We start from the raw sequence: 14,145 nt of genomic DNA, 5'->3' as shown, positions 1-14,145 counted from the left end.
AGCCAGTCTTGTAACATACAAACATAGCATTTCAGGTCCATTATTCTCTCCAAAAGTTTTCTGTAGTCATTTCTGTGTTAACTCTGGAACTCTCATGATCTGCAGAGTAATTCTTCCCTATACATGTAGCTTTCTTAAGACTAGTGTTTGGCTATACATCAGCATAACACCCCTAAGCCTTTAAGTCTGTCCTCTTCCAGCACCTACTGGCTGGAGTATGTATTGATAACGTAAGGTAGAGTTACGTAATAAAGACGCCCGAGACGAAGTGGATTATATGGGGTACCACCAGTAAGAAAAATAACAAACATGGAAATCACATTCCTTACCGAGTTAGAACAGAATTGTACTCATAAACTTATCACAAGATCCTGGACCTAACTTAGAATGAGTTAAGACCATACAATCTCCAGTATTGTGTTCTTAAAAGCTGTCATTGTCTTAAACAGTTTTCAAAGTGTGCAATATTTCATAATGGATGTCATGATTGAACGTTGGTCTCGGATGATTTTTCTCCAAGTTCTATCCGTCGACCCGTAAATCCAGTCTTATAACCTTGATTTCTTTCAAAGATAGTTTGCGGTATTCCTTCCCTGTATTTCAAACTCTGAACCTTTGTTGGATCATCCAGAGAATCAATCTGCCTTAAAGTTCGTTCCTCCATGGTGCTTGGTTTTTCCTTGGACCATTTTTCGCTCGTCCTCACTCGATTTTCCACATAATAACCAACAGAGCCGACGACCACCGCAACTGGTAAAACAACGTAAGGAGCATACGTTCTTGCTGCGGCTAATATCACAGGCCAAACCATGATAGAAAAGAAGGTAAAGCTTCTCTCAAAATTTGTCGAGGTTCGATCAACCGTGCAATATGGCGGAGAGCGGACGAGTGGAACCTGGGGATGATTAGTTATCAAGCTTTCTCGTTGGTTTTGTCTGTTTGGTGGATGCCTGGCGGAAATCAAGAGAAAGGGATGTAATCAATATGGCCGACGACTTGTTACTTTAACGATGATGTTGAATCGTTAAGGATTTTCACGTTTAAATATGATTAGGAAAGGATTAATGAGTCCTAAAAATATTTTGATACTGAGCTTCGTACTTTCCCTTCTTGGATTTTTATGGTTTACAAATCAATGCCTTCAAGGTACGTGATCTGTTATTAAGAGCCTCTGTTGGTAAGTAGGCCGTCGGCCCAGCCTTTTTTTAACCCTTTTAACCCAGATATCAGTTTGCATATTCTCCATACTATTTACTATACATTTCTGCAGGTGCTGACTAGGAGAATTTGTTTAACAATCAAGGGCTCCTTTGGCTGTTGATAATTTTCTTTATCATGACCTTAATGCGTGATACAGGGATGATATTGTAAGGAGAAATTAGATGCTAGTCACCCCTAAGGGGTTAAAGGGTTAAGTCTTATTTGGTACTTGCTTGACATACTCCTTGATGGAGAGACGAACTGTGAGAGTAAGGTGGGCTACCCAAGGACATGGTACAATGACCCAGTCAGGGCTCAATCGTAGACCTAAAATGGAAAGTCCTGTTTCAAAACAATAGGCCAGTGTGTCTTCCTCCTACTCTCCCTTAGTTATGTTCCTCAGAAAAGTCTTTGAACATCTAACATGTTGATTCTGGGGGTAGTGAATGGTCACTTGAAACATTCTGGGTTGCAGAATATTCATCAGATCTCAAAATCTTGTAATCCTTTGTGATAGCTGCTGATGTCTCACAATTCTTTCAAATTTCTCCAAGCTCATGGCAATCCACCAAATAGTGATTTATCTAGCAAACAGTGTTGTCCACCCTTGGAACAACTAGGGCCAGAATTTGTTCCTGTAGCTCAGGGTCTTAGTCTAAGGCAACCAGAGAAGCCTAGGGTTTTTGATTTGAGGGACAAAAGTCTGTTTGATCACCCATCCCCTAGTCATCAAACCAGTCACTTTGTTAGGTTTAATTTTGAACCAATCAATACTGCTCATGATTGGTACATTTTAGTTTATTTATTTTTCTAACTGTTGTTGTTTTTTTTTTAACAATGTTTCTTCTAGACTCTGGTAGGTCAAGGGATGATGTGGTAAGGATAAGCCAAATGCTTAAAAAACTGGAAAAGAGAGAGCTCTCATTACAAGAGAGAGAAGAAGAGATCATTAAGAAACTTAAGATCCTAGGGATAAGAAAAGTCAACGGTCTGTTTGAAGAAGGCTTTGATGAAATGCCAACTATTTATTTTATCACTCCTACCTATAAAAGACATACACAAAAGGCTGACCTAACAAGACTGTCGCAAACACTGTTACATGTCCCTAAACTTCACTGGATAGTAGTAGAAGATTCTGACAAGAAAACAGATCTTGTTTCACATTTCTTGGAATCCTGTGGTGTTAGTTACACACATTTTGCAGTCAGAACTCCAAAGCAGCTCATAACTAAAGAAGGAGACCCAAGGTGGTTAAAAGCCAGAGGTGTAGAACAGAGGAATTTGGGCCTTAGATGGATAAGACAAAATTTAAAGGATGATATGAAAGGTGTTGTATATTTTGGAGATGATGATAACACTTACGATTTGAGAATATTTGAACAGGTAAGGTACATCTCAAATTAAATATAGTCAATCGTGAACTCTTGGGTGTTTAGTTTGTATATATGTAAATGGTATCACCCCTTTCTTTGGTGGTGCTGCCACAAATGTGCAAGTTGTAAGTAGGGTCATTAGAAGCTGAATCATGACTAATTGGAGATCTCTGCAGGTAGATTAGTCACTGCAAGTCAGAGGACCCCTAGTTAAGTAGATCAACTTGAATATAGAATTAGTTACCTGTAGAGATCCAAACTATATCTTTCTTTCATTCTACCGGTAACTTGTAATTCCTTTTAAAAGAAACTAAAGAGCATTTCAAGAATTGTGACTTTTATTATAATGAATTTATATACTTTCACAAATTTTAATTTTTAGTGTACTCTTTTTTAGTGAGATTTTTAGTGACCATTGAATGTGGTTTGACAGTTCTGTTTTAAATTTTTTAACTGCTTCTAGATGCGATACACAAAGAAAATATCAGTTTGGCCTGTAGGCTTAGTGGGTGGTTTAAAGTGGGAAGGACCAATTTGCAAAGATGGATCTGTTGTCAGATTTTACACAATGTGGGAGCCAGGACGCCCAATGCCTGTCGACATGGCAGGGTTTGCTATAAATGTCAAACTGATTATGGATAATCCTGAAGTGGAAATGGACCCGATGGCCAAGAGGGGCTATTTGGAGTCTTCTGTTGTTGGCAGATTGGCAGCAAGGGAAGATTTTGAGCCATTGGCTAATGATTGTAAACAGGTACACCAACTTTGTTGGCTTAGATAAAGCTTCAGAACTGGTACAGTGTGCAGGTGTAAATTATCATCAAGTTAGACAACATATAATTTTTCATGGATGTGTATCAACTGCATTGATCTTTTACAAATGAATGTCAATTTTTTTTGATGGACTGGACATTGATTGGTTCAGATGTATGTGAGCAATTTTCCTCTGCTTGCACAAGACCATAAATGTCACTCCCACTATCCCTGATTCCTAGCCTGAATTGCCAGTGTTCAAAGGTGGAGGGGGGGAGGAGGTAGATTATTTTATTTTATGAGCATGAAGGGCAATATATGAATTAGCACCCAGACTCCAAGCTGGCACACACATCAATCACCCAACCCCTTGTTGGTATGTGGACCACTCAGGCTACCTTCTTTCCCTCTTTCTCACTTGCACTAAGTTACCATTCCACCTCTTGCTTCCCTTTTTTAATCCCTCCCATTACTACTCCTACCCTCATCCCTCACAAGCACCACCTTCCTTTTGGCTTTTGGTAACGCAACTCTCTTGAACAACTAAGAGTTCAAAATTAGCAGCTATTAAAACAAGCGGAATGTGGTTGAGATTCCGTAGAAGAATGTGGGTGACTGACACTGGACAAAGCTGAAAAGGATCTCAATTGAATGATCTTGCTCTTTGACACGTTGATCACAACTACAAAATTTGTAAACGTTTTCCTTTCGGTATAACTCTACCTTTATTTGTTTGTTTGAAAAGGAACGTTAAAGGGAGTTAGCTTAATGCGTTTGTGACAGATCCTCTCCTCTTTTAGTCCTTACACGTGCACACATGTCAAGTTTTAATTGATTTCTTTGGCCCTTAGGAAATGCTTTATGTGCAATCACTTGCAGAGGATTATTTGTTCAATACCGTTTTTTCTTGTTAACAGATACTGGTGTGGCACACGCAAACAGCTGAGCCGAAAATGAAACAAGAAGATAAATTGAAAAGAATGGGACGTGAGTCTGATCCATCCATGGAAGTCTAAACATTGGTTATCTGCTAACTATGCTGTTTTTCTATCAAAGTTTTATTAAACTGCTTGTGGAACAATTGGACCATATCTTTGTTCTCTTAGCACTATGAATTTAACGAGCTCTAATCTAAATTTTAAACTAAAATGGCAAGATAAATATTTGAAATTAAAAGAAGGTTATTTTGGAGGACGAATACTGATTAACAAATATATTTCACTCAGTATTTGTGGAGAAGAAGGAATATGATCTTGTTTGGGTGTACGTTTCAACGGTGAGTTTTTGACAATAATAGCTGCACTTTTCGGGAGTAGTTACAGTTGCTCTCTTTCTTCCTTGCCAAGCATTTTCGTTCCTTTTCATGGATTATACATTAATTCGGTGTTGCTGAACTGTGCTTTCAGTTATTAATACGAATACGCGCATCAGTCATCTTGAAATCGACTTGTAGAAGGGCTAGACTTTGGTTTAAGGCTATACACTAGTCATGCGCACTTTACCTTCTTTATTAACTCGGCCTTTTTACGGCAAATAGCAATACTTTCGCCGTGGGTGCAAACGTAAGTCTGCCCAGTTCACTCCAGAAAGGCGAAGGGTAAAACTTTTGGATTTGTCGGAGCTTGGTGTGAGTAGGATACGTTAGAAGAAGCTGTCTGTAGAGGAAGGGCGCACGAGTTTATTAGTGATGGATGTGAAGTCGAAGTCTAAAGAAGATGAAGAGATGGGGCATCAATGTACGAATATCCACTCAGATTTGAAAGCAACCGAAAGCGCTAGTTTGACGAACCTTCGGCAAACTCCATGGAGTGCTCTATATTTGAATTCTCCTCAAAATTTACTTTCAAAGAAAGTGACAGGAAGGTCGAACACAGGAGAGAAAGAATTTTAATTCCTAAAAAAAAAAGTCGTACTGAGGTGCTGTGAATGCTGTTTTTGTTTTATTTTTTTCATTTCAAGCGTCTGTTTTATAACTTTCGCTGGAAAGATGAGTATACTATCAAATTTTAGTTTCCTCGGCTTAGCTTGCATGATTTTTATGGAGATTTTAATATCAATTTGATTAGCGTAGCACACGACTGATTACTCCTCTGTGAACCCTTATTTGCGAGCTTCCTCATCTATGAATGTGCTCATGGAAATGTTGTTCTACCTCTGACTTGGTCTTCAGAACAACTATGAGAGGAGTATGCTGTGACTGCCATGCGGCGAATATGCTGTGTCGTCAACAGTATGACCTGGACTGTGAAATGGCCTGTCTTGGTCGGAAAGGGTTGAATTCACTGGAGAAGAAAGTTCGGAAAGGTGATTACTTTTAACCGAAAACTGCCCTAAATGGCTCTGGCATTAGCAACATCCCATTTTAGTTACTGCCGGAAGCGACATGAAGGGTGTTTCGGTAAATTTTCTCCATTTTCCCTTCGAAGTTGAGAGGAGAGAGATTATTTTAGCATGGAGGGCAATCTTTGGAATCTTAGTACTCTCAGATCTATCGCTGGCACCCGCATAAATCACTCCACCCCCTGTTGGTACGTTGACCACTAAGCTTAAGGCTACTCGCTTTCCCACTTGCGAGATTATTTCTCTTGTACTTTTAGATTGTTGAATTTCCCAACACCTAAGCTTTACTTCTCAATAAGACATTGTGAAAATGGACCCATCAATCCAGAAGGAATTTATCAACAGTGCCAATTGAATCATGATTTTTGTAAGTGTGTCAATTGAATGACCACGTGATTCCGAACCGCGTGGAAATGAGTCTCGAAAAGGATTCTGAATTACTGGGTAAATTGCATCGGCATTAAACAAACTGGAAATGCAAACTTAATTCTATCATTTCTCCTCTAACTTAAAATTCGTTGTAGTTGACGCCATCGTCTTCACCCATTAAAACCTTTTCCTTTTTACTTCTTTTAACTACACTCTTTTCTACACTCGCCTCGGCACGCATCATCTCTGATGCTGGTGTACAACTCGTTGAGCCGATTGAAGTCTGCGGTGAGTGCATACTTGGTGTCCGGCTTAGATGCAATCTCTTTGAGCTGCCCCATGTCGTAGTTTCGTCCAATTCCAATAGCAAATACGGTGATGTTTGCCTCGTGCAGTTTTTGGGCTGGTAGTGTTATATTGTCAGTTGATTTTCCATCAGTCATAACTATAAGAACTTTTGGAACCTCTGGACGGCCTGTTTCGTCGAATAGTTTACGCTTAACGAAAGATAATGCTTTTGCCGTCAAGGTACCGCCTTTCAGGTAAGGTGCTTTTTCAATATCCTTTATCATTTGTTCCGCATCAAAGTATTGCTTTAACGTGAAGATAGTTTTGATCTGAAAAGCACGAAATAGAGAAAAATATCAATTCAATTGCCTAGCAAAACCTCAAGGAGAATTAAAAAACAGCACTATTATCGCAATAGTTATGATGGACATCTTCATTATCGTTATTGCCATCGTCGTTATCGATATTGTCATACTGGTGTCGCCATCGTCCTAAGTGTCATGGTCATCATCGTTATCTTAATCGTCATCTTCATTGCCGTCATCGTTACCATACTTGTCGTCATCGTGATCATCGTTATTGCCATCGTGATCATTATCATCGTTATCGTCATCTTTATTGTCATTGTTATTGTTGTTATCATCGTCATCGTCATTCTTACTTATCGTCATCGTTTTCGTTATAATCGTTATCATCCTCGTTTTCGTCGTCATCTCATCGTCGTGATTGTGGTCGTCATCATCATCATCATCATCATCATAAGTCCCAACGTCATCCTCTCTTGTCATGAAAAAAGGGGATGGGGGAGTAGTAGTGTTTGTTCATCATTGCTCTATGACCTTAGGTTCACTGGTGGGCAACTGTCATACAAAAAATCAGAAACTGCCTAAACTGTACCTTTTATTAAAGATAAATGTAATCTACTTACACAAGGACTTGCCAGTACAACAAACCTTTGAAGAAAACAAGACCATTCCCACGTGTGTAAAGGTCTCTGAGATAAATGAACCGTTCACAGCATTTTTGATAAAATCCAAACACTTTTTGAAGTTTCCTTTGCCGTATTTTTCGATGCTTCCTGAACTGTCCACTAGGAATCCAATGTCTATCTTGGTTTTACATTCTATGCAACGACAAAAAAATGATAAGTATCAATAATTTTTTTTATTATACAAACTACAGTGTTATACAAGGATTTCCAGCCCTGAGAAAAGCCGTAACAACACGTGAAAAAATACGATATTTTGTTCACGTGTGTTTGATATCGCCAATCAGATACTGACATGTCACACGCCTTTCCGCCACTCGGTCAGGTTGATGAATGAACGGCAAAGCCTTCACCATTCTCAATCCATGGTCGTTTGTCGGAATATTTTCGGATTAATTATGGCTGCTATAAAACTGAAATATCCTTATTGACGCTTACAGACAGTGAAGTTCAAACTTTCCTAGAAAGGGAAGAAAATCAAAATACGAAATGAAAAACCAAAAGTTACGTATTTAGTGGCTTTGGTAATGGAATTTCTCGCGACTGAGGACGAAAATCGACCACTGAAAGATTTGCCACAGGCCAATTTTGGCCGTTTACCTGAATGATTTCTTCTGTCGGTAAGGACCAATTCAGTAACTGAGAATTTTGTTCATTGAAAATTAGGCCCATTGTTTGTTTTCGTAGTGATTCAACGCATGTTTTCATCTTGAGTGCGCCAACGTACTTTACGATTTGTATTCTGGATTGTTGATCCTTTTATTTTCATTCATTAACAGAGTCGACTTTTCTTGTCAGTAATAGGCTATTGCGTTCATATGATAAACAAAATAATACATAGAGAAAGATGATACACGGTTGCTTGTAGATATGAGAAATAATACGTGGTTGCTTGTAGATATGAAATTTCTCTTCTCGTATTTAACTCAATATCTTACTCCGTCGTTCGCTGCGGTCACTCCTGAGCTATTGAGTTAAACACTCGAAGGGAAATTCCATATCTACGCGCGCCCATGCATTATTCTCTATTTATCGTTTGGTTGGCACCAAAAGCCAACACAAGAATACAGGCAGCTCGTCAGAAAGCTTAAAATAATATTCTAATTTTAAATAATATGATTTAAGTAGGTCACTTGAAAGCCTTTTTGTCTTCTCAATTCAAATTTGAACCAAATTTGAAAAAAGCAAGTGTTAAAACCCGTGAACGCATTCCACTGTCTCTGACATGACCCCTCAAGTGCTTGTTGTTCACAGTTATTTGTTTCTTCACTGAATGACTTACTACAAAATCCACAGGTGAGAGCACAATGCTTATCCATTCCGTACGGGTACTTGGTACAGAAGTCATTATCTCTGTAGTCTTTGCAAAAAGCCTCGTAAGCTTTGTCATCCCGACAGGTGTCATCTAACAAAAAAAAAAAAAAAAATCCTTAGATAGAAAGGGAATGGATAGATAAGCAAAGAAAAGAATAGGCTAAGAATTTAGTGTAATCCATTGTGAAAGGATTGTGCCATATTATTGAAGTCGCAGGTTCTCGGATACTTAATAAATATTATTTCCGTTAAAACTGTCACTAATACTTTTTCTAAACAGAGTGAACATTTGTGCAAAATTAAATTTCATTCGGGTGAAATCCGTGTGGGAGCGAGGAATTCCATATCAAACCAATTAAGAGTAATTTTAGATTGATTACATCTGTAATAAGATTGGTTTAAATGAATGGCTTCTTTCAGTCTCAAATGTAATCTAGAAATGCATTGTTTTGCTTCTCCTAACCTTATTGGTCTCAAAACTCGCTCTTTGTTCTTAACCAACCAGATGGAAAACTCAAACCAACCGGGAGATGATCCTTAAAGTTTTACTGTGCTGGTGATCGTTTAAAAGCTTTTGCTATGAGCTAATTTCTCATCAGTTCCTCGCGAAGTTAAGCTAACTTTTGATTGGCCAAGTCTACGAGATAGCTAGTGCGGTTTTTGTTTTACGACACTTAATCGAAACAAAGCTTTATGACTTGTCTCACCAAGAGTTTACTTTAGCCCTTCGGCCTAGCGTACCAATAGTGGTCAGAAGCGATGAGGTTCGATTCACCATTTTTGAAGAACTAATATGACATATTTCTGTTTCCACATTACTTATTTAAGGAGGTGACTTCAAAATATTATGCTTCAAGAAAGTAATGTTCGCGTAACTATTCACAACAAGCTCAAGTTCAAGAAAGCTATTTTTCGTGAAAGGATATTCTTTTCGTTGAATTATTTGTTGGGAAAAAACGTACTCTGTGACACTTCTTGTCTTGCCCTTCCAGCTTCTGTACCTTTGTAAAATAGTAGAGTGTTGGAATAGAGTTACACATTAACAAACAATTCTTAAAAGTATTTTACAGGTAAGGAGAACTTTGATCATCCATCGCAGGAGCGACCTACCGTACTATTTTAAAATTGTATCTTAATTGATATCCGGGTGTTTTTATACATTTAACCCTAAAACTAGAATCTAATTTCTCCGTACAATATCACCCCTGAATCAAACTTCAAGGTCACAAGAATGGAGGAAATGAACCAACCGAAGAAGCTCTTAGATGTCAACTGACAAAGAGAGAAAAAAAGGAAGAGAAAAGTATGGAGAATGTGCATACTGATGTTAGGACGTAAAGGATTATGGTCGTGTCTCGGACTGTGAACATCCGTTATTTCAACCTGTTAATTTTTTATCTAAACTTACGTGCATCCTCCAGGCTGTGATGTATGGTTGACCTAAAATTCTCGTTGAGTATAGAGCTACTTTTTCTCGCCGCGTTTGAGTCAGCGATGTTCCAGTTACTTGAAGAGGCGTCTGAGAAAAACAAGATATTATCACAAGAATAAACATAACATTACAAACAATTCGGTCGCTTTGCTAGATCGTATTCCTGAATGTTTTACATATTGCAAAACACCTTACGCAAGTTCCAGGATTATCGTGGATGTCGCTGTTTGAGAGTCTCAATTGGATTGTAATTTTTAACGGCTAACGGTTAAAATTTTGGCCATTTTACAGCTAACGGTTAACTTCCTTCCTTTATGATCAATAGAAAAATGTCCACGTTGAACTTTTTTTACGACTTACTGTTGCAATTTGTCAATTTTTACGCCCAACGGCTCAAGTCTTGGGCCTTTTATGTTCAGCGGTTAACCCTATTGAGACCCTCCTGTTTTGTTGAATTGAGAAAGCAATATTGTACTTGACACAGTGCGTTTTTTTCCTAGCATGTGGGTAGTTTTTATCCGATGGGTAGCATTAGGTTTGTTTGTTTTTATCATTTTTTTAAATACCTTCTCAGTTCTTACCTTTAGTGAAGACTGCTAGAACTGATAATAAGAGGCAACCATAGAAGATGGAAATCTTCATTTTGACAATCTGTAACAAAATCGAAATTGTTTATTTCGTTAGATAAATTGTGATTATAACACAGACATTCAACAAATTTCCACGTTCTTCACACACAGAATCAATGAAACAAAATGTTTTCGACTTTATTCATATCTAGAAAGCTAGATGAGACAGGTTTACAGATTGCGTTCGGGGATCACAATGAAACTAGGAGTCTACGACTAGTTGATTGCCTTAATGCACCCATAATCGATTATATTATAAACATATACATGTTTGTTGATTTTCTTTTGTTATTATTTAACATAAGTTATAATGTAATAATTATGATAACAGTGTTTGTTTTCAGTTTGGTGTACAATGTCATTTTGAATTAATTACATTACAACATTACTTGTTGTACTCACTCTGGTTTTAAGCTGACAATAGTGCAAAAAATCTGCTTACTTACCAGTTTTGGATCGTTTGCTGTTTCATCCAGAGAACAACGGAGCCGTGACTCCTCAATGTTTGCCTGAAACACCTTACAATTTTGCGGGAGAAATGATAAATAATTATCAGTTGAAGGGGGAATGGTTTTACGTGTGGTGTATTCAAAGATTGGCAGCAAGTCACAGGTGTTGGTACAAATCGTCACGGGTGTTTCCTTTTTACCCTTTTCACCCTAACATCAGTATGCATTTTCTCCATACTGTTCTCAATACATTTCCTAAGATGCTGATAAGGAGAACTTGTTTAACAGTCAAGAGCTCCTTTAGTTGGTGATCATTTCCTTTATTCATGTGACCTTAATCTGTGATTCAAGGGTGATACTGTAAGGAGAAATTCTAGTCACTCTGGAGAGTTAAACGTTAAAGCGATCTCTGTGTAACTGAACTTGATAACTCCGAGAAAACTTCAAAAGACCGGGGGGGGGGGGGGGGGGCACAGAGGGGCTATGTGCTCTTCAACTTTTTGTTTTATTTGTCATATCACAGGCGGCCCGAGCTCCAGCTGTGAGATGATCATCTTGCGAAATAAGAGTCATGGCGAAATTATAAGAGTTTGTATGTGAATATTTATGACCGCTCTTCGGAATTAAAAAATACAATCAAATTGCCACTAGAAATACTTCACCTTACTTCCACAGTGCATCACTTGTTATCTGACCGCTTACTGTGTTGAAAAGGACCCATTTTAGCGAAGTATCCATTTGTAGCAGGTAATTTAGTGTTAAAAACTGAGTTGAAAACGTAAATTAGCCACCGTAAAGGGTAAAAAAGCTGACGTTTCGAACGTCAGCCCCTCGTCAGAGCGAAAGGTCAACCGGTCTGACGAAGGGCTAACGCTCAAAACGTCAGCTTTTTGACCCTTTACGTTGGCTAATTTACGTTTTCAACTCAGTTGTTAACACTAAATTACCTGCTACACTCCCCCACCGACGCACCACCACAGTTTCTTTAGAAACTTACCCCTTTATCCATTTGTAGGTTTACTACGTACTTAACTGAGAGAACTAAAATTATCAGCTCTCTCAATGCGACAAATCATAATTTAATTCTACGTGATTCGGTTGTTCTTTTTGGTTAGTGCAAAAACCCGACATAAGTAACAGATCGAAAAAGACCATTAACAGCTGAATCTAGTCACTCAAGCTCACAGCCAAGCAATACTAATCCGGCAAACATTTTTCAGGAACCATGCTTATAACGCTCGATTGTCAAACAACTTTTTTTCAGCCCTGATGACAACTTTCTACTCAAGTGTCAATGTCGCCGACAAACGTTCTTTTCAAAAATTCCGTATCCGGGAAGATTCGACTCAACGATCAGTACTTATCTTCGTTTTAGAACTTTGCCAAGGAGGTTTCCATTGCTACTTACGACCTTACGGAGACCTTCATCTTTAATTCGAGTTAGGAGCTTAACTAAGTGTCCTTAAACAGTTAGATAAGCTTTCAGTGTTTACATCAAGTCTTGTATTGATCGTACTTTGAACGAAGAAAATTTTCAGGAAATAAGCTTTTAAAAAGTAAACCGTCTGGATTAGCTTCGCGATCGAAAGTTAACCAAGGCTAGATACAGTTTGTGGTTAATGGATTTCTCTGTTCTCGTCGTGACGCAGTATATTTTTTCCGCCAATTTGTGGGCGAAGCGAAAAGCCATCATAGCACGACTTTTCTGTCACCGATGTCGAGTTTTACGTCTATGAAAAATTGCTTCAGGTGCTCAGATTGCGTAGTAAAACAGAAAATGCATTTCACGATCAGTTATGAAATGAAAACCTTGAAGAGAAAGATGTTCTTGAAGTTATTTACACTGTGTTAAAATATATCTCTTACGATAATTAGCAATTTCAATCACTGTAGTCGTTCATCCTTTTGAGAAATATTTGTATTCCTAATCCCGACATGGGGAACAAATATTTCCCAAACTTTGAAATCGAGATTAGCTTTATGATTCGATATTTAACAAAGACTGCTTAAAGGAATATTGTCTAGAACTTTAATTTTCTCACTATTTCACAACTGAATTTTAACTTCATAATCATGTTCATGTATGATTTCAAGATTAGCTCTACAATCTTAATCAAAAGTTCATTATTGCGCAGTTTTGTCTTATGAAAGTTACGCACAGCCACTTTCTCTCTCGCCTGAGATTTTATCAACAGAACCGCGAGAAAAGTTCCCACCTGGAAAGAACTGACCAATTGTTATGATATACGTGAATTTTCTAAAGTTGCAATTAACTTAAAAGGAAATAAAATGACACTTCTGTTGCAATTATTAGAAAGATTGTTAGTATAATGAAAGGAAATAACTCAATTTGAGAGGTTTTCCGAAGTGTAATTAGATAAACTGTCGACATTTCGATTGATGTTAATTCTCACTTAGATTCACGGATAAATCGCTGATTTTCTCGTGTCCGCTGCCTTAATGAGATTGGAGTTGTATTTCGTGATGTTCTTATCATTCCTAACGAAACTAAATTGTCGTGCCTCAAGCTTTTTACACCTGTTTACTTAGTTTAATAAAGCTAGTAAGTGAGATTTCAGTTTTTCTTCTTCTTTGCCATGGTAAAGTTGAAGTACTGTTATCCTTCATGACAAGAAAGAATTTTTAATTTTTCTTCAGCTTAGGTGTTAGGATTAAGGGCGAAACATTAAATTCTTTCAATTGCAATAATAATTCGTATTATTATTGATATGTATTAAAATCCTGTTTTGTGTAATGAGGGTTATTCCCCAGTGTAAAAAGTTTTTAATTCTTGAGTTATCTCAAAATATACGGTTAACCTTCGGCTTCCACTGATTCTCTTATCTGTTTTACCCCAATTAACAAAAATCATGATCACTCTAGACCCACTTGTCATCGCGCAAGAATCATATTTACAAATGGTAGGGATATGAATGTCAAAATCTTCCTCGGCAATTTTTTTTAATCTTTTCACCAAGGGCAGATAAAGAGCCTGTGATAACAATTCACA

At 37.8% G+C, this 14,145-nt stretch overlaps 2 protein-coding genes across 3 annotated transcripts; one reads left to right on the top strand and one right to left on the bottom strand.

The window, feature by feature from the left end:
• The first annotated feature begins 930 nt into the window (after positions 1–930).
• Positions 931–4,412, top strand: LOC113683985 (galactosylgalactosylxylosylprotein 3-beta-glucuronosyltransferase 3). 2 transcript variants are annotated; one of them, XM_027201267.2, is made up of 4 exons: positions 931–1,146; positions 2,051–2,583; positions 3,037–3,327; positions 4,244–4,412. In XM_027201267.2, exons 1-4 carry the CDS (start codon positions 1,047–1,049, stop codon positions 4,340–4,342), a joined length of 1,023 nt encoding a protein of 340 aa, XP_027057068.2. In that variant the 5' UTR covers positions 931–1,046; the 3' UTR covers positions 4,343–4,412. The 2 variants fall into 2 exon arrangements, with proteins under 2 accessions (XP_027057068.2, XP_027057069.2); XM_027201268.2 differs by having other exon boundaries at positions 951–1,177.
• Positions 4,413–5,244: 832 nt separating this feature from the next.
• LOC113683988 (matrilin-1) lies at positions 5,245–11,996 on the bottom strand. The gene is made up of 9 exons (XM_089197321.1): positions 11,798–11,996; positions 11,133–11,204; positions 10,639–10,708; positions 10,034–10,144; positions 9,588–9,626; positions 8,594–8,716; positions 7,277–7,446; positions 6,265–6,652; positions 5,245–5,608 (listed from the first exon to the last, which is right to left on the bottom strand). Exons 1-9 carry the CDS (start codon positions 11,813–11,815, stop codon positions 5,502–5,504), a joined length of 1,098 nt encoding a protein of 365 aa, XP_089053447.1. The 5' UTR covers positions 11,816–11,996; the 3' UTR covers positions 5,245–5,501.
• Between the last annotated feature and the right edge of the window lie 2,149 nt (positions 11,997–14,145).

The sequence above is a fragment of the Pocillopora damicornis genome, chromosome 2 (genome assembly GCF_964200805.1).
Source record: "Pocillopora damicornis chromosome 2, jaPocDami1.2, whole genome shotgun sequence".
NCBI classification, from domain to species: domain Eukaryota; kingdom Metazoa; phylum Cnidaria; class Anthozoa; order Scleractinia; family Pocilloporidae; genus Pocillopora; species Pocillopora damicornis.
The sequence above is the reverse complement of the archived record's forward strand: the minus strand, read 5'-3'. Positions and strand labels throughout refer to the sequence as shown.

Coding starts and splice junctions, on each gene's coding strand:
- LOC113683985 (XM_027201267.2), top strand. CDS start 1,047: ATGATTAGGAAAGGATTAATGAGTCCTAAAAATATTTTGATACTGAGC. Junction 1,147..2,050: donor TACAAATCAATGCCTTCAAG/GTACGTGATCTG, acceptor TGTTTCTTCTAG/ACTCTGGTAGGTCAAGGGAT. Junction 2,584..3,036: donor ATTTGAGAATATTTGAACAG/GTAAGGTACATC, acceptor AACTGCTTCTAG/ATGCGATACACAAAGAAAAT.
- LOC113683988 (XM_089197321.1), bottom strand. Junction 10,709..11,132: donor CAGCAAACGATCCAAAACTG/GTAAGTAAGCAG, acceptor ATTTTGTTACAG/ATTGTCAAAATGAAGATTTC. Junction 10,145..10,638: donor TCTAGCAGTCTTCACTAAAG/GTAAGAACTGAG, acceptor TGTTTTTCTCAG/ACGCCTCTTCAAGTAACTGG.